At 51.2% G+C, this 19,885-nt stretch overlaps 1 protein-coding gene across 1 annotated transcript in view; it reads right to left on the minus strand.

Moving 5' to 3' along the window:
- The window catches only part of LOC125629385 (scavenger receptor cysteine-rich domain-containing protein DMBT1), a 46,394-nt gene that overhangs the window by 18,099 nt on the left and 8,410 nt on the right, over window positions 1–19,885 (minus strand). Inside the window, 12 exon segments of the mRNA XM_075122682.1 lie at window positions 3,668–3,847; window positions 3,850–3,990; window positions 4,283–4,516; window positions 4,519–4,605; window positions 4,749–4,757; window positions 5,444–5,773; window positions 6,397–6,720; window positions 7,704–8,027; window positions 8,773–9,102; window positions 14,607–14,936; window positions 17,841–18,170; window positions 18,922–19,230. Of these exon segments, the coding sequence (XP_074978783.1) occupies window positions 3,668–3,847; window positions 3,850–3,990; window positions 4,283–4,516; window positions 4,519–4,605; window positions 4,749–4,757; window positions 5,444–5,773; window positions 6,397–6,720; window positions 7,704–8,027; window positions 8,773–9,102; window positions 14,607–14,936; window positions 17,841–18,170; window positions 18,922–19,230 (2,928 nt within the window).

The following is a 19,885-nucleotide window of genomic DNA, read 5'->3' on the forward strand; positions in this document are numbered from 1 at the left end:
TTTTGAAGTCTGTTTCTGAAGTTTTTTTGTTCAAGTATGGCTACTTTTAAATCTGTTATAGAATGTCCAGGAAGACTGAAGTGTTCTCCTACTGGCTTTTGTATGTTACCATTCCTGATGTCTTCTTCTTCATTTGCAAATTTAACACCATTAATTAGGGCTTGAATACGAACTGGGAGTGGCTGGCTCACTACAAAAGCAGCTTTCCCTCTCCTGGAATTGACACCTCCTTATCAATTATTGGGAGTGGACTACATCCACCCTGATCGAATTGGCCCTGTCAACACTGGTTCTCCACTTGTGAGGTAACTCCCTTCTCTTCATGTGTCAGTATATAATCCCTGCATCTCTAATTTTCACTCCATGGATCTGAAGAAGTGGGTTTTTTTACCCACAAAAGCTTATGCCTAAATAAATCTGTTAGTCTTTAAGTTGCCACTGGATGCCTTGTTGTCCTCTTCATACCAGCTGCCAACTAGACGTTGAGCTGTTGATCGCTACTCGTTGAGCCCGACGATCTAGACAGCTTTCTATCCACCTTACAGTTCATTCATCCTATTTAGTTTAATTAAGAGAAAGTTAACAGATGACTTAATTACACTCTATCAGTACCTACTGGAGGACAAAGAGGGCTCTTGAATCCAGCAGGCAAAAACAGAATGAGATCCAGTGACTGAAGCTAGATATATTCAGAAATATCAGGGCATTGATACCAGTGAGGTTAATTAATTCCTGAAACAATGTATCTAGGGACATGTGAGATCCTCTGGCACTTTAAGTCTATACAAAAAGAAAAGGAGTACGTGTGGCACCTTAGAGACTAACCAATTTATTTGAGCATGAACTTTCGTGAGCTAGCTCACGAAAGTTCATGCTCAAATAAATTGGTTAGTCTCTAAGGTGCCACACGTACTCCTTTTCTTTTTGTGAATACAGACTAACACGGCTGTTCCTCTGAAATAAGTCTATACAGGAAGAAGAAGACTGGGCGTCTTTCTTAAAAATCTGTTACAACTCAAACAGAAGTTGTGGCCTTGGCTCAAGAGAGATTCTCTCTAGCCTTGTTTTGCTGATGGCCTGACTCAATGCTCAAAACGCTCCCCTCCAGCCTTAAACTCTGTTAGTCTGAACAGGCTCCACCCACCGAGACTGCATGAGAATGGGAGAACAGGATCTCTCCTCGCCACTGAAATGAAGCCACCTCTTGGGTAGGGCCAGGCAGCTGAGAAACAGGACAGGGAAATATGGCCCAGCTGTTTAGAACAGGAAGTGGGGAAGCAGCCTGAGACCAATCATAGCTCCCGAAGAACATTACAGGTTCAGGATTAATTAACTAAGATGCAAATTGGCCACAAGAATGGGGATCCAAGACCTACTCTTGACAAAGTGACTCTCATTTCTAGTCCATGTAATTGGCTACGGGCTCAATTTGACACCATACCCAACCAGTGGGGTCTGTGATTACACAGTGCCCCATTGTGCCATAGCAGGGCAGGGGGTCATAGATTCATTGACTCCAAGGCTACAATGTACCTTTTTGAGCATCTAGTCTGATCCTAGAGCAGAGCTTTTACAGAAACATCCATTCTTGCCTTAACAATTGTCAGCAATGAAGAATCCACCACAACCTGTGGTAATTTGTGCCAGTGGTTAATTACCCTCACCATTCTAAATGTATACCTCATTTCCACTCTGAATTTGTCTAGCTTCAACTTCCAGCCATTGGATCCTGTTCTACCTTTCTCTGCTAGATGTAAGAGCCCTTTATTAAATAGGTTTCAGAGTAGCAGCTGTGTTAGTCTGTATTTGCAAAAAGAAAAGGAGTACTTGTGGCACCTTAGAGACTAACCAATTTATTTGAGCATAAGCTTTCGTGAGCTACAGCTCACTTCATCGAATGCATCTGATGAAGTGAGCTGTAGCTCATGAAAGCTCATGCTCAAATAAATTTGTTAGTCTCTAAGGTGCCACAAGTACTCCTTTTCTTTATTAAATATTTATTCCCCAGGTAGATTCTTGTAGACTGTGATCAAGTCACCTCTTACCCTTCTCTTTGTTAATAGATTGAGCTCCTTGAGCCTATCACTGTAAGGCTCTTATCCTTTAATCATTCTTGTGGCTCTTCTATGACTCTCTCCAATTTATCAACATCCTTCCTGGATTGTGGGCACCAGAACTGAATACAGAATTCCTGCAATGGCCACAGCAGTGCCAAATATACAGGTAAAATATCCTCTCTACTCCTGCTCATGATTCCTCTCTTAATACATCCCAGGATTGCATTAGCCCTTTTGACCACAGAGTCTCAGTGGGAGCTCATGCCCAGCTGATTGTCCACCTCGACCTGGAAATCTTTTTCTGAGTCACTGTTTCCCAGGATATAATCCCCCATCATGTAAACATGATCTGCATTCTTTGTTCCTAGATATAGAAATTTACATTTAAATGTATATTGTTTGCTTGCACCTAGTTTACCAAGCAATCCAGATCAGGCTGAATCAGTAACCTATGCACTTCATTATTTACCACTCCCCCAATTTGTATCGTCTGCAAATTTTAATGCCTATGATTTTATATTTTCTTCTCAGTCATTGATAAAAATGTTAAATATCATAGGTCCAAGAACCACTCCCTGCATTGTTAATTTTATACTGTTCTAAGTTTTTTAATCAAAATATTTTGCGGTACCTTACAGAAGTATAAGTCTATTTCATCCACACTATTACTTTTGTCAACCAAACTGGTAATCTCATCCAAAAAAAAAAAAAAATCAAGTTAGTCTGACAAGATCTATTTTCCATAAACCCATGTTCATTTCCATCAATTACATTATCCTCCTTTAATTCTTTATTGTTTGACTCCCATATCAGCCACTTCATTATCTTCCCTGGGATTGACGTTAGGCTGACAGGCCTTTAATTAGCCGAGTTATCCCTTTTACTCTTTTTAAAAATTGGCACAACATTAGCTTTCTTCCTGGCTGCTGGAGCTTTCCTAGTGCTCCAAGACTTATTGAAAATCAATAATAACAGTCCAGCTCCTTACTTGGCTGTTTTAAAACCCTTGGATGCAAATGATCTGGACCTGCTGATTTTAAACTATCTACCTTTTGTGGCTTCTGTTTAACATCCTCCTGATAGATCAGTGGAATGGACAGAGTATTATCATCACCATATGGTGAGACTATACGATCTCTTTTTCCCAAATACAGAACGAAAATATTTATTGAACACTTCTGCTCTTTCTGCATTGTTATTGATATTTCTCCCATTTCCATCTAAGCATGGACTGATATCATTGTCAGGATTCTTTTGGTTCTTAATATATTTTAAAAATATATTTAAATATATATTTATTTTAAAAATGTATTTAAAAATATATTTATTCTTTTGGTTCTTAATATATTTTCTTGTTGCCATTAACTCTGCTGGCCATAGATGTCTTATTCTGCCCCTTTGCTTCCCTTATCAATTTTCTACTAACTAGAACAATCAAATGGGGATGAAGGCCTCTCCACACAGCACATACACCCCTCTCTGCGGTAGAGGCTCACAGCACAGTGGTGGGGTGCTGGGGTCAGCACTAACTCAGACAGGAAAGCATGCTCTATTGAGCTTCCCAACAGGCTCTCTGCAGCATCAACAGGGCAAAGGAAGGTGAGAGTTACCTGAGCACACAACACTGGCATCTTCTGCATAATTGAAGTTATGATCTCCCCAAGGCCTAGCCCTGCATTCGGAGATGGCAGCTTCTGACCCCGTGCAGTTAACATCATTCAGCCAGGGACAGTCAGATCCATGTCCAAACCGAGCCCCATGTGGCACTGATAACGCTGTCCCACAGCCCAGCACACAACTCAAGCATCATATAAGTCCCAGTTGCCATCACACCCAGTTTCCCACTGCTGGTTATGAAACATCTTGACTCTCCCAGCCCAGCGACTGTGGCCATTCGCTAGCTGGAGCAGACATTTCTGAGATGCCTGAGCCTTCAAACACCCAAGGGAATAAACACTGAGAGATTCCTGTCCCTCTGATTGCTAGAGATGCTGGGGAACGTAGTGCTGAGGGGTCTGAATGGCCTCCGCACATAGTGACTGCCTGTCCCGGGCTGAATCACCACCACTGACATCCAGCTCGCATGGTGGTCCCTGAGCTGCTCTCTGCAGCACAGGAGCTCAGCACCACACTGGAGTATTGGGGTCAGCACTGACTGTGAGGGCAGAGTGCCCCTACTGAGTTCCCATCCCCCTCCCTGCATCATGGTGATTGATGTGGGTTACCTGAGCACATAACACTGGCATCTTTTCTGTGGTGAAAGTTATGATTTCCCCAAGGCTTAGCCATGCATTCACTGAGGGAAGCTTCTGATCCTGTGCAGTGAACATCATCCAGCCAGATGGGATCAGACCCTAGCCCAAATCAAGCCCTGCCTGGGGCTGATAGCGCCGTCCCACAGCCCAGCTGCCTCCACATGATGGCAGCTTCACATAACTGCGAGTTGTCGTCACACACGGTCCCCACTGCTGATTGTGAGGCACCTCAACTCTCCCAGCACAGGGATTTGGGCCATTCACCAGTTGGAATGGAGCAAAGCCTAGACTGACTGAACCTGTAAAAACCCCAAGGGTATAATGACTCAGAGAGATTCCTGTGCATCTGATCTCTAGTGATGCTCGGGAACTTAGCGCCTTCCGCTGACCGGTCTGAACAGCCTCTATACACAGCGCCTGCCTATCAAGGACTCACTCCCCAAATCTGACATGCAGCCACCGCTAGGATGAAACAGGGCAGCTGAGAGACCAGGCACAGAAACTCATGGGCTGTGTAGGAGAGGAAGTGAGGAAGAACCGTGTCTCCAGTCACAGCTTTAGGGGATGTTACAGGTCCAGGAGTAATTAGCTGAGATGGAAATCACCCCGAGTGATGAGGGGAGGAACCCCACACTTCATAAAGGGATCCCAGGTTTCTACTGCCCCTGAGCGGCTGCAGGCTCCATTCAACCCCACATCCCACAAATGGGATCTACGGTTACCCAGCGCCCCATTGTACTGTCGTGGGGCAGGGGGATCAGAGTGATCAGTGCCGGGACAGGGTCTCTCACTGAAGCATACGTACCGCTCCCTGCAGCGCAGGCCCTAAGTGCTGTGCTGGGGCACTGGGCTCAGCACTAACTGAGGGGAGAGCGCCCCCTACTGAGCCCACACCCCGCTCCCTGCAGCGCAGGCATGTAGAACTGTGCGGGGGAAATGGGGTCAGCACTGACACCATGGGAAGAGCAACACTTACTGTGACCCCGAACCGGGTCCCTGCAGTACAGGCCCTTAGCACCATGCTGGGGCACCGGGGTCAGCGCTGACTCAGACAGGAGAGCTGGGTCTGTGCTGAAAGCTTCCCAGCCCGATCCCTGCAGCACTGACAGTGACGTGATGGATGAAGGTTACCTGAGCACTTGACACCAGCATCTTCTCCATGGTGACAGTTATTGTCTCCCCAAGGCCGAGCCCTGCAATCGGAGAGGGCAGCTTCTGTTCCTGTGCAGTGAACGTCATCCAGCCAGATACGGTCAGAGCCTCGCCCAAACTGAGCTCTTCCAGGGGCTGATAACGCCGTCCCACAGCCCAGCTGCCTGCACACGACTCCGGCATCTGTTATGTCCCAGTTGTCATCACACACGGTTCCCCACTGCTGGTTGTGAAACACCTCGACTCTCCCAGCACAGAGACTAGAACCATCAACCAGTCGGATTGGAGCCTGCTCTGGAATGGCTGAATCTGCAAATGCGCCAAGGGAATAAACACTCAGGGAGATTCCTTTGCCTCTGATCACTAGTGACATTGGGGAACGTAGCGCCTCGGATCTGATCAGTCTCTACACATACCAATTGCCTGGCAGGGGCTCATTCTGCCCTACTAATACACAGCCACCTCTGGGGTGGGAACGGGCAGCTGAGAGACAGGCCATGAAAACTCATGGGCTATATAGGAGAGGGAGTGAGGAAGAACCCTGTCTCCAGTCACACCAGTGGGAGATGTTACAGATTGAGGGGTAATTAGCTGAGATTGAAATCACTATGATGGGGGTAGGAGCCCCACACTTTATAAAGGGACCCAGGGTTTCTACTGCCCTTGAGTGCCTGGAGGCTCCATTCGACCCCAAATCCCACAAATGGGATCTATGGTTACCCAGCGCCCCATTGTGCTGTAATGGGGCAGGGGATCAGAGTGATCAGCGACGGGGAGGGTCTCTCACTGAGGCGCACGTACTGCTCCCTGCAGTGCAGGCCCTAAGTGCTGTGCTGGGACACGGGGCTCAGCACTGACTGTGAGGGAAGAGCGCCCCCTACTGAGCCCCCATCCCGCTCCCCACAACACCCACAGTGATGGATGAGAGTTACCTGAGCACACAACACTGGCATCTTCTCCGTGGTGACAGTTATGGATTCCCCAAGGCCGAGCCCTGCATTCGGAGAGGGCAGCTTCTGTCCCTGTGCAGTGAACGTTATCCAGCCAGATGGGATCAGAGCCTCGCCCAAATTGAGACCTGCCTGGGGCTGATAATGCCGTCCCACAGCCCAGCTGCCAGCACACGACTCTGGCCTCAGTTAAATCCCAGCTGTCATCACATACGGTTCCCCACTGCTGGCTGTGAAACACCTCGACTCTCCCAGCGCAGCGACTCGGGCCATTCACGAGTCGGAGCTGAGTCTGCTCTGAAATGTCTGAGTCTGCAAACACCCCAAGGGAATAAACACTCAAGTAAGTTGCTGTGCATCTGATCACTAGTGACCCTGGGGAAAGTAGCACCTCCCACTGACGGCTGTGAACCACCTCTGCAACTGCCTGTCAGGGCTTCACTCCCCACCACTGACATTCAGCCACCTTTGGAGTGGGACAGGACTGCTGAGAGACCAGGCACAGAAACTCATGGGCTATGTAGGAGAGGGAGTGAGGAAGAACCCTGTCTCCAGTCACAGCAGTGGGGGATATAACAGGTTCAAGGGTAATTAGCTGAGATGGAAACCACCTGGAGTGACGGGGGAAGGAGCCCCACTCTTCATAAAGGGATCCCAGGTTTCTACTGCCTCTGAGCAGCTGCAGGCTCCATTCACCCCCAAATCCCACAAATGGGATCTACAGTTACCCAGCGCCCCATTGTGCTGTCATGGGCCAGGGGGATCAGAGCGATCAGTGACGAGGAGGGTCTCTCACTGAGGCACACGTACTGCTCCCTGCAGCGCAGGCCCTAAGTGCTGTGCTGCGGCACTGGGCTCAGCACTGACTGCGAGGGGAGAGCGCCCCCTACTGAGCCCCCACCCCGCTCCCTGCAGTACAGGCCCTAAGAGCTGTGCTGGGGCACTGGGGCCAGCACTGCCTGCAATGGGAGGACGTTATTCTTGAAACCGCCACCCTGCCTCCTACAGCACAACAGCCGTCAGCACCCTGGGACACTGGGGTCAGCACGAACTCCAGAGGGAAAGGCCCCCTTGTGTGGTCCCCAAACAGCTCCCTACAGCACAGTACCTTCACCCACATGGGGGCCAGCACTGACTGCGAGGGCAGAGCAGTCTCTCAGGAACCCGCACGCTTTCCCTACAGCACGGGCCCCTGGCACAGTGCTGTTACATTGGGATCTGAACTGACTGCCCCGTATTGAGCTCCTACCCCACTCCCTGCAGCATCCACCAGGATAGCGGAGGGTTACCTGAGCACACAACACCGGCATCTTCTCTGTGGTGACAGTTATTGTCTCCCCAAGGCCGAGCCCTGCATTCGGTGAGGGCAGCTTCTGTCCCTGTGCAGTGAACGTCATCCAGCCAGATGGGGTCAGAGCCTCGCCCATAGTGAGCACTGCCTGGGGCTGATAACGCCGTCCCACAGCCCAGCTGCCTGCACACGACTCTGGCATTCTGTAGGTTCCAGTCATCATCACACACAGTTCCCCACTGCTGGTTGTGAAGCACCTCGACTCTCCCAGTGCAGCGATTTGGGCCGTTCACCAGTCGGAGCGAAGTCTGCTCTGAAATGTCTGAGTCTGCAAATGCCCCAAAGGAATAAACACTCAGGTAGGTTCCTGTGCATCTTATTGCTAGTAATGCTGTGGAACTTAGGGCCTCCCACTGATAGGTCTGAACAGCCTCTAAACAGAGCACCTGCCTTTCAAGGACTCACTCCCCACCTCTGATATGCAGCCACCGCTGGGGTGGAACAAGGCTGCTGAGAGACAGAGCACAGAAACTCCTGGGCTGTGTAGGAGAGGAAGTGAGGAAGAACCCAGTCTCCAGTCACAGCTGTGTGGGGCGTTACAGGTTCAGGCAAATTAGTTGAGACGGAAATCACCCGGAGTGATGGTGGTAGGAACCCTACACTTTAAAAAGGGGACCATGTGTGGCTGCAGGCGCCATTGGACACCAAATCCTGCAAATGGGATCCACGGTTACCGAGCGCCCCATTGTGCTGTAGCGGGGCAGGTGGCTGCGAGGGCAGAGCGAGGTTGGCTGACTGCGAGGGCAGAGCGCCCCCTACTGAGCCGCCATCCAGCTCCCTGGAGCGCAGGCATGTAGAACTGTGTGGGGAAAATGGGGTCAGTGCTGACAACATTGGAAGAGCGACATTTACTGTGACCCTCAACAGGCTCCCTGCAATACAGGCCCTTAGCACCATGCTGGGGCACTGGGGTCAGTGCTGACTCAGACAGGAGAGCTGGGTCTGTGCTGAAAGCTTCCCAGCCCAATCCCTGCACCACCCACAGTGAAGTGATGGAGGAGGGTTACCTGAGCACACAACACTGGCATCTTCTTCGTGGGTACAGTTACTGTCTCCCCAAGGCGTAGTCCTGCATTGGGAGAGGGCAGCTTCTGTCCCTGTGCAGCTGACATTACCCAGCCAGATATGATTAGATCCTTGCCCAAAGTGAGCCCCGGTGGGGGCTGATAACGCCGTCCCACAGCCCAGCTGCCTGCACACAACTCCAGCATCCTGTAGGTCCCAGCTGTCATTACACACGGTTCCCCACTTCTTGTTATGAAACACCTCGACTCTCCCAGCGCAGCGACTCGAACCATTCACCAATCGCAGCTGAGCCACTTCTGAGATGCCAGAGTCTGCAAACACCCAAGGGAATAAACACTCAGGGAGGTTCCTGGGCATCTGATCTCTCGTGTCACTGGGGAATGTAGCGCCTCCTGCCAATGGATCTGACCGGTCTCTGCACACAACCACTGCCTGTCAAGGGCTCCCCACCACTGACCAGGCTAATCACTGGGGCAATGTTGAAGTTTGTCCACTCCCCTCCCAGCCAGCTCTCACCTAGTTAGGCAGACTGGACTGCAGTCTGACCTACTGCTCCCACTAGAGCACTTAATGAAAAAGATCATCTCCCACACTACTGGCAGGAACCTCCTGGGGAGCAGATTTACACCCTCACTCCTGGTGCTGATATTCCCTCCAGTGGGATACTGTGCAGTGCTGCAGGGCAGATGCTGTCATAAGCACCTTGGTGATTGGGAGATGAACACAGTCACCCATGTCATTAGTGGCTGCCTTAGCCTGACATCAGCATCGAATTTACATGTGTTGGCTCCATAGCTCCCTGAAAACGTCACACAGAGTCCAGGAACAAACCATCCCAATGTGTAGAAAGAACATTAAATATGGCAGGCGACCTGCTTGGCTTAACAGTGAAATCCTTGCTGATCTTAAACACAAAAGAGAAGCTTACAAGAAGGGGAAGATTGGACAAATGACCAGGGAGGAGTACAAAAATATTGCTCAGGCATGCAGGAGTGAAATCAGGAAGGCCAAATCACAATTGGAGTTACAGTTAGTAAGAGATGTTAAGAGTAACAAGAAGGGTTTCCATAGGTATGTTAGCAACAAGAAGATCTGGGAAAGTGTGGGTCCCTTACTGAACGGGGGAGGCAGAGAATGTGGAAAAAGCTAATGTACTCAATGCTTTTTTTCCCTCTGTCTTCACGAACAAGGTCAGCTCCCAGATTACTGCACTGGGCAGCACAGCATGGGGAGGAGGTGACCAGCCCTCTGTGGAGAAAGAAGTGGTTCAGGACTATTTAGAAAAGCTGGACAAGCACAAGTCCATGGGGCCAGATGTGCTGCATCCAAGAATGCTAAAGGAGTTTGCGGATGTGATTGCAGAGCCATTTGGGGTTCCAAAGAGGATGGATCTAGACTGTTCTCAGTGGTAGCAGATGACAGAATGAGAAAGAATGGTCTCAAGTTGCAGTGGGGGAGGTCTAGGATAGATATTAGGAAAAACTTTTTCACTAGGAGGGTGGTGAAACACTGGAATGCGTTACCAAGGGAGGTGGTGGAATCTCCTTCCTTAGAAGTTTTTAAGGTCAGGCTTGACAAAGCCCTGGCTGGGATGATTTGGTTGAGGATTGGTCCTGCTTTGAGCAGGGGGTTGGACTAGATACCTCCTGAGGTCCCTTCCAACCCTGATATTCTATGATTCTATGATCCCCCGTGAGAACTGACTGGAGCGCAGTGACGGCTGGCAGCAACCTGCTGCGCTCCAGGCTGACAAGGGTTGCGCCCAGTGCAGAGGCAATGCACACTTCCTCCAAGCAGATCGGACCCCTCCTGAAGGAAACACCTGCCCCGTGATTCCTCCTGACTTGCCACGACTGACTTGGCAACATCGTTTTGTGGCAGCTATTGCTGCACTCATGTCTAGTGCTGCCAGACCAGGACCAGTCTCAGATGAATGACGGCAGAGCTGGGCTGAGAAGCTGTGTCCTCACAGAGGGGCGGCAACTCTGGGATACAGAGACTGGCTTGCTGATGAATTTCAGAAGCCCTAACTTCTATCTTCCTATTTGCAACCTGGGACACATATCCTGGACTAGGCTTCACGGGCCCCTGACAGGACTGGCCAGAGGGACTGCTGCAATGCAGAGTTTTGGCTTAGCCTGATCTTCTCAAGCAGCCGTTACATCTTCAAAGAGCGACTGGAATTCAAATTAGAAATAATAATACAACAAGTAGAAGTGCCTGGGTTCTAGCCCAGGCTGTTCCATGGGCTCACAAAGTGATCTGGGGCAATCCTCTGTGTTTGGGTTCCTTCTTCTGTTAAGCATGGATAATAGCTACCCACCATTTCATAAAGGTGTTGTTTTAAAATTAAGGTTTGCATAGAGCAGGGGAAAGGTAAATTGTTCTGGTAAGTGATAGGCAGCTTTTTTTAATAGTGGCAGAAGCTGTAAAAAGAATGGTAAGGAGTGACCAGGGAACAGAGTGGGAGGACGAGAGAGAGCAAAGGTTAATGAAACAAGAGGTGGGGCAGCAATACAGATGGTCACACGTGATGGAGGAGAGCCCCGTTAGAAGACTGGACCTTGAGGATGCACAGTCAGATGGCTGAACAAGCTAGAGCAGGGATCGGCAACCTTTGGCATGCGGCCCGTCAGAGAAATCTGCTGGCGGGCCAGGATGGTGTGTTTACCTGCAGCATCTGCAGATTCGGCCGATCGCAGCTCCCACTGGCCGCGGTTCGCCGTTCCAGGCCAATGGGGGCTGCAGGAAGTGGCACGGGCCGAGGGATGTGCTGACAGCCTCTTCCCGCAGCCCCCATTGGCCTGGAATAGCAAACCGCGGCCAGTGGGAGCTGCGATTGGCCAAACCTGCAGACGCTGCAGGTAAACAAACCAGCCCGGCCCGCCAGCGGCTTTCCCTGATGGGCCGCGTACCAAAGGTTGCCAATCCCTTAGCTAGAGGTAAGCAAGGTTGGAATGAGCTATCCCCTGACAGCTAGTGATGAGCTGGGGAGAGGAAAAGGCTTCAGGACCAGACTGTATTTACATGGACACACCCACTCTGCCTAGGTATCCAGCAGAAAGAGCTGTGTTGCCTGGTGTTGGGTTACAAATCACTGTAGTACTGAATACAGGCGCAATGAAATGTTACCCTGATTGTGTGAGTAAAGGGCAGCACAACTGTGCTTAGCTTGCCCTGACTGAGGGGGTCACCCACAACTGAACTGAACTCACTAACCAGGGGGCTCAGACACCAGACCCCTATCAAGAGTGAGAGGGAGTGAAGATGGGTTTTTCTTCTGAGGGCTCTGTCTAAGAGGTCTAGGCATGGTTCAATCTGCTACCCCACCCCCTTCAAAGGTATAGCTAATTAAGGCTCTATTAGGAGTCTTTTTGGTTTAAATGATCACTAGAGCTGAAATCACCTGCTGCGAGACAGTGTTTCTGCTCAGCCTGCTTCAGCACCAAGGTCTCTCCACTAAGAGCTGACAGTCACTGAGAGCTGGGTAAAGACTCAAGAGCTAGACCTGCAGAGGTCACAGTAGAGAGGCCGGGGGCAGCAGGAGGTGAGGGCGAGCACAGTGGTGAGTGGCTGGCAGGGCAGCTGCCACCAGAGCAAGCACCCAGACAGCAGAGCGAGCCAGGCGCTCTCCTCCCCACCCCCATGGTGGGAGCTGAACTCACACAGGTGCACCTCTGCATCTTCACTAACTAAGGACAACCACTGTGAGTGGGGTGTGGTGGAGAGAGAAGGGAGGGGCATGTTAAAGGAACTTTTGGTTGCTGGACTAAAGAACCTGAGGCAAGACACTGTCCAATGTACTCTGGGATAGGTGGTTTGGTCATGATTAAACCTATTTCCAGCGTTTTGTCAAGTTAACGCTGGGTTACTTCCCTCCTTTTATTAAAAAGTTTCTTTTCTGCACTGAGACTCTGTGCTTGTGAGCGGGGAAGCTTTGCCTCATAGAAGCACCCAGGGGGTGGTGTGTAATTGTCCCAGGTTACTGGATGGGAACTCAAGCCAGTTCTGTGGTATTGCTGAAAAGGAACCCCTAGATATTGAATTCAGCCCTGATCGCTGCTGACTCCACCTCGCAGAAGGGTTACATAGATATTGACTTGTGAAATATGCAATAGAAGAAGACTCCCCCCACTGACATGCAGCCAGTTCTGGGGTAGGACAAGGCAGCTGAGAAACAGGACAGGGAAATATTTAGGCTGTGTAGGACAGGAAGTGTCCTATATCCAGCTGTTGGGGAAGTTACAGGTTCTGGGCTAATTTCCTGAGATGCAAATCCTTCGGAACACAGTGATTATAGATATTGGTTCTTGAGAAATTGGCCCTGGATTTTTAGTTTGAGTGAGCAGCTGCAGGCTCCATTGACACCAAATCCAACCAGTGGAAGCTATAGTTACCCAGCCCCCCACTGTGCTGCAGGGGGGTCTGGCCCAGGGATAACTAGATGCCAACTGGCAGAGGGCATAGGGATGCCTAGAGTTATACGGGGATCCCCTGGGTGAGATATATGTACAATAGATCATCAAAGGTGGCATGTGAGGTCTCTACCAAGAGCCAGCAGCCCACTCGTCACCCTAATGGGGGCAAGATGTTTGTATGGGACATAGCTGAAGAGAGATGTAAAATGTGGAATATGAGGCTGCAGAAGTGCTGAAGTGAAGCTTGTCACCTGCGCCATGGCAATCCCTTCGGCTGAGCCAATCAGCACACAGAACAAAGCACAGCCATGGAGACAGGCTATATTCACTGTCTGGACCCAGTGGGGGCCTGAGAATTTACAAAGACAAAGAGCCCCAGGATATGTCTCCGAAGAGAGACCTCCTCTGGGAAGAGACAATGGTCTGTACCTACAAAGAAAGAGGAGAGGGGACAAGAGCTCCCTTTCACTCAGGGGGCGGCTGACAGTGTTTGTCTCAGGAACAGGAGATCACAGCCAAGCCTGGAGTAAAACCCTGGAAGGACTGTGGGGTAAGCGTTGCTCTACCAGACAGAAAAGTATCTCGTTCAGTGAGTCTAGGCACTAGTCAAGGTGGTTTGATTTTATTGGCCATGGAACCATTTCTTTCCAACCCTTCTCCTTGCTACTCCTCGAATCTCTACTCTCTGTGAAATCACTTGGCCTTGTCACTATGAAGTGAACTAGGGCTGTGCATTGATTGGGGAAGAGATGGGAGGTGGAGGTGGAGCTGGTCAGCTGGGGGCCCTGTTCCTTTGGGAGCAGCGGATCTGTGACTGCTGTGAATGCCCAGTGGGACAGGGGCTGGGAGCTTTAGGGGGACACTCGGAGGGCTGGGGGCTGGAGTGTGCCTATTGCCAACCTGGAGAGAGGCCATGCCTCAACGCCTAGAGGGCACAGCTTGTGTGGCCTATGGCTGAGTGAGTTGGAGCGCTGCCCCCCAGCGGGCACAGACAAGGCTTCCTCATGCTAGGGGCCCATGGCACTGCACTGGGGCATTAGGGCAAGCACAACTGCAAGGGGAGAGCGCTCCCTACTGACACCCAGGCCTCCTCCCTGCAGCACAGGCCCCTTGTCACTGCACTGGGGCACAGGGGCCAGCACTGACTTCACGGGGAGAGCACCCCCTACTGAGCCCCATGTCGCTCCCTGCAGCACAGGCCTATAGATCCGTAGAGGGGAATTAGGGTCACCACAGCGTGTGAGAGGAGAGTGTCCCCTACTGGAACCACCATACAGCTCCCTGAAGCACAGGCCTCAAGCACCATGCTGGGGTTAGTAATGGCTGTGAGGGGACAATGCCCTGTAATGAGCTTCCCACCCTGCTCCCTGCAACACGCACTGTGAAATGAGGATTACCTGTGCAAACAACACCAGCATCTTCTCCGTGGTGACAGTTATTGTCTCCCCAAGGCCGAGCTCTGCATTCGGAAAGGCCAATTTCTGTCCCTTTGCACTGAACATCGTCCAGCCATATACGGTCAGATCCTCGCCCAAATTGAGCCCTTCCTGGGGCTGATAACGCCGTCCCACAGCCCAGCTGCCTGCACACGACTCTGGCCTCAGTTAAATCCCAGCTGTCATCACACACGGTTCCCCACTGCTGGTTGTGAAGCACCTCGACTCTCCCAGCGCAGCGACTTGGGCCGTTCACCAGTCGGAGCTGAGCCACTTCTGAGATATCGGAGTCTGCAGACACCCCAATGGAATAAACACTCAGGGAGGTTCCTGTGCATCTGATCAGTAGTGATGCTGGGGAACGTAGAGCCTCCCACTGACAGGTCTGAACAGCCTCCACACACAGCTACCACCTATCAGGGTCTCACTCCTCACCACAGATATGCAGCCACCACCAGGGTGCAGCTGAGAAACAGGCGAGAGAAATCTGGCCGTCATTTAGAGAGGACATGGGGAAGAATTCTGCATCCAGTCACCATAGTGCCAAAAGTTAAAAGTTCATGGCTCATCAGCTAAGATGCTAATTGGCCAGGGCAATGGGATTAAGAGCCTGATGCTTGACAAAGTATCCCAGGGTTCCTACTCCTTGTGAATGGCTGCAGGTTCCATCTGACACTGAATCTGATCAGTGGGATTCATACATCCCAAGACCCAAAGTGCCCACTGTGACCACTTAGTCTGACCTCCTGTGTAGCACAGGCCAGAGACCTGCCCTGGAGTAATTCCTCAGGCAGATCTTTGAGAAACAGCCAATCTTGATTTAAAAATTACCAGGGAGGGAGGATCCCCCACAGCCCTTGGTAAGATGTTCCAACAATTAATAATCCTCATCGTTACAAATTTATACTTTATTTGTAATCTAAATTTCTCTCTTCAACTTCCAGCCATCGGATCTTATTAATCACTTGCCTGTAAGATTGAAGAGTCCTTTATTATCACATTTCTGTTCCCCATGATGGTAATTATAGACTGTGATCAAGTGGTCCCTTCACCTTCTCTTTGTTAAACTAAACAGATTGAGCTCCTTGCGGCTGTCACCACAAAACAGGTTTTCTAATCCTTTGATCATTCTCATGGTTCTTCTCTGAACCTTCTTAAATTTATCAGCATCCTTCTTGAATTGTGGGCAAGAGAACTGGACACAAGATTCCCGCATTGGTTGCACCAGCACCAACTACAGAGGTAAAATAACCTCTATACAGCTACTCGAGATTCCCCTGTAAGTGCATCCCAGGATTGCACTAGCCATTTTGGTCACAGAGTCATAGTGGGAGCTCCTGTTCAGCTGATTATCCACCACCCACTCCCAAGTCTTTCTCAGAGTTAGGGCTTCCCAGGGGAGAGTCCCCCCTCCTGTAAGTACAGCCTGCATTCTGTGTTTCTAGATGTATAATTTTACATTCGGTCATGCTAAAAGGCATCTTGTTTGCTTGCACCCAGCTTACCTAGTGATTTAGATCACTCTGTGTCAGGGACCTGTCCTCTTCACTATTTACCAGTCTCCCAAATTTTGTGTCATCTGCAAACTTTCTTAGTGATGTTTTTATGTTTTTCTCTAGTCCCTTGATAAAATTGTTAAATAGTGTAGAGCCAAGAAGTGATCCCTCAGGACCCCAGTCAAACACATTTGCTCGATGATGATTCCCCATTCACAATTACATTTTGAGACCAGGAAGTTGGCCAGTTTTTAATTGATTTATCATGTACAATGTCGATTTTGCATCGTTCTCGTGCAGTGCCAAGACAAAAGCCTTACAGGAATCTAGAGCAGGAGTGGGCAAACTACGGCCCGTGGGCCGGATCTGGCCCCTCAGGGCTTTGGATCCAGCCTGCGGGATTGCCACCCCTGTGGCGCCGTGGGCGCCGCGCTGCTCCCGGAAGCAGCCAGCACCACGTCCCTGCAGCCCCTGGGTCGGGGGAAAGGTGGCAGAGGACTCCGTGCACAGCCCTCACCTGTGGGTTCCAAACCCCAAGCTCCCATTGGCTGCAGTTCCCCATTCCCGAGAGTGGCGCAGGGCCAGGGCAGGCAGGGAGCCTGCCTTAGTGGTGCCGCACCACTGCCACCCTGGAGCTGCTCCAGGTAAGCGGCACTGGGCCAGAGCCCGCACCCCAAACCCTCCTGCATCCCACACCCCAATCCCTACCCTGAGCCTGCTGCCGCACCCCACACCGCTCCTGCACCCCAACCCCCTACCCCCTGCCCTGAGCCCCCTCCCATACTCTGCACCGCTCCCCTCACCCCAACCCCCTGCCCTGAGCCCCCTCTTACACCCCTCATCCACCCCAACCCCTTGCCCTGAGCCCCTTCCTGCACACCGCACCCCTCCCACACCCTGCACTCCCTCCCGCACCCCAGCCCTACATTCATGGCCGTGCATGCAATTTCCCCACCCAGCTGTGGCCCTTGGGCCAAAAAGTTTGCCCACCCCGATCTAGAGAGATGAGGTGAGTGAGGTAATGTCTTTTATTGGACCAGCTTCTGTTGGTGAGAGAGACAAGCTTTGGAGCTTACTCTTCAGGTCTGGGCTCTGTGTGGCTCGAAAGCTTGTCTCTCTCACCAAGAGAAGTTGAGCCAGCAAAAGACATTTCCTCACCCACCTTGTCTCTCTTGTATCCTGGGACCAACATGGCTGCAACTACACTGCATACAAAAATGGCAGATGTCTAAGCAGGGCACATCAGGGCTATGCCCTGAAGCAACCAAACCTCTCATCTCATCAGAATAAGACAGCAAGTGAGTCTGACGAGAACTCACTGGTCACAGAGCGCCCATAGGGCTGGAGTTGGGTGGGGGGATCAGAGTGAGCAGACATGGCAGAGGGACACTCACAGCGATGTATACACCTCAGCCTGCAGCACGGTGCCCTAGCACCATGCTGGGGCATTGGGCTCAGCACTGACTCAGAGAGAGAGCAGCCCCCTCCTGTCATCCCCAAACTGCCCCCTGCAGCAAGGCCCTTAGACACGACCTGGGGCTTTGTGGTAACGCAGGAGTCTGCAGGGAGAGCAGCCTCCGCTGAGCCCCAGCCCAGCATTTTGCATCAGGGTCAGAACTCACTGTGAGGGGAGAGCGCCCCAGTGAGTCCCCGAACTGCTTCTCGCAGCACTTACAGGGGCATGACAAAGGAGGGTTACCTGAGCACACAACGCCGGCATCTTCTCCGTGGTGACAGTTATGGTCTCCCCAAGACTTAGTCCTGCATTCGGAGAGGGCAGCTTCTGACCCTGCGCAGTTAACCTCAGCCAGCCAAATTGGCCCAGATCCTTGTCCAAATTGAGCCCTCCCTGGGGCTGATAACGCCGTCCCACAGCCCAGCTGCCTGCACACGACGCCGGCATCAGTTATGTTCCAGCCGTCATCACACACTGTTCCCCACTGCTGGTTGTGAAACACCTCGACTCTCCCAGCACAGCGACTTGGGCTGTCCAGCAGTCGCACCTCAGCCAGGTGTGGAAGGGCTGAGTCTGCAAACATCCCAAGGGTGTAGTCAGAAAGATTCCTGTGCATCTTAACATTAGCAATGCCAGGGAACGCAGCGCCTCCCACTGATGGGTCTAAACAGCATAAGCACACAGCGACTGACCATCAAGGGCTCACTCCCCACCACAGACATGCTACCACCTCTGGGGTGGAACAGGGCAGATGAGAGAGTGTACGGAAAGCTGGCCCAGTAGTTTAGGCAGGAAGTGGGGAAGAATTATGTCTTTCTTAGTTACTGCAGGTTTGAAAATTAGGCCTATGAGATTGCCCAACTAGAGCATAATGCATCACTACAGCCAATGGCCCTCCAGCAGAGGCCACAACTGCTGACTTACCATGGTCAGGTAACTAGCTGCAGACTGTTGATTAGACATCTCCAGGTATAAAGATTCCTGTTCCCATCTTACCCCTTATCTGAACAACCCATTGCTAGGTGGCTGCTGACCAGATCCCTGGGACCTGCCCCAGTTCCTTATCCTTGTTCCTGACTCATGCTTCCTCACCCCGTTCCTGTTCCTTGCTCCTGTTACCGTCCCTTGCTTCTGGCGCCTGTTTCCTGGCCCAGGGAGCGGTGTATGTCTCACAGGGAAACAGCACACCCTGCAGCACAGCCCCCCAGCACCTCGCTGAGACACTGGGGTCAGCACTGGCTCAGACAGGAAAGCAGGGACTGTGCTGAAAGCTTCCCAGCCTGTTCCAGGCAGCACCCCCAGTGACATGACAGAGGAGGGTTACCTGAGCACACAACACTGGCATCTTCTCCGTGGTGACAGTTACTCTTTCCCCAAGAGCTAGCCCTGCATTCGGTGAGGGCAGCTTCTGTCCCTGTGCAGTTAACCTCATCCAGCCAGATACGGTCATATCCCCTCTCAAAGTGAGCCCGCCCTGGGGCTGATAACGCCGTCCCACAGCCCAGCTGCCTGCACACGACTCCAGCATCAGTTAAGTCCCAGCCGTCATCACACACGGTTCCCCACTGATGGTTGTGAAGCACCTCGACTCTCCCAGCGCAGCGATTGGGGCCATTCACCAGTTGGAGAGGACCTAGGTCTGGAATGACCGAGTCTGCAAATGCAATAAATACTCAAGGAGATTCCTGTGCATCTGGAAAGGAGTACTTGTGGCACCTTAGAGACTAACCAATTTATTTGAGCATGAGCTTTCGTGAGCTACAGCTCACTTCATCGGATGCATACCGTGGAAACTGCAGCAGACTTTATATACACACAGAGAATATGAAACAATACCTCCTCCCAGCCCACTGTCCTGCTGGTAATAGCTTATCTAAAGTGATCATCAGGTTGGGCCATTTCCAGCACAAATCCAGGTTTTCTCACCCTCCACCCCCCCACACAAATTCACTCTCCTGCTGGTGATAGCCCATCCAAAGTGACAACTCTTTACACAATGTGCATGATAATCAAGTTGGGCCATTTCCTGCACAAATCCAGGTTCTCTCACCCCCTCACCCCCCTCCCAAAAACCACACACACAAACTCACTCTCCTGCTGGTAATAGCTCATCCAAACTGACCACTCTCCAAGTTTAAATCCAAGTTAAACCAGAACATCTGGGGGGGGGGGGGGGCGGGGGATAGGAAAAAACAAGGGGAAATAGGCTACCTTGCATAATGACTTAGCCACTCCCAGTCTCTATTTAAGCCTAAATTAATAGTATCCAATTTGCAAATGAATTTCAA

Source organism: Caretta caretta, chromosome 23 (genome assembly GCF_965140235.1).
Source record: "Caretta caretta isolate rCarCar2 chromosome 23, rCarCar1.hap1, whole genome shotgun sequence".
Taxonomy (NCBI): domain Eukaryota; kingdom Metazoa; phylum Chordata; order Testudines; family Cheloniidae; genus Caretta; species Caretta caretta.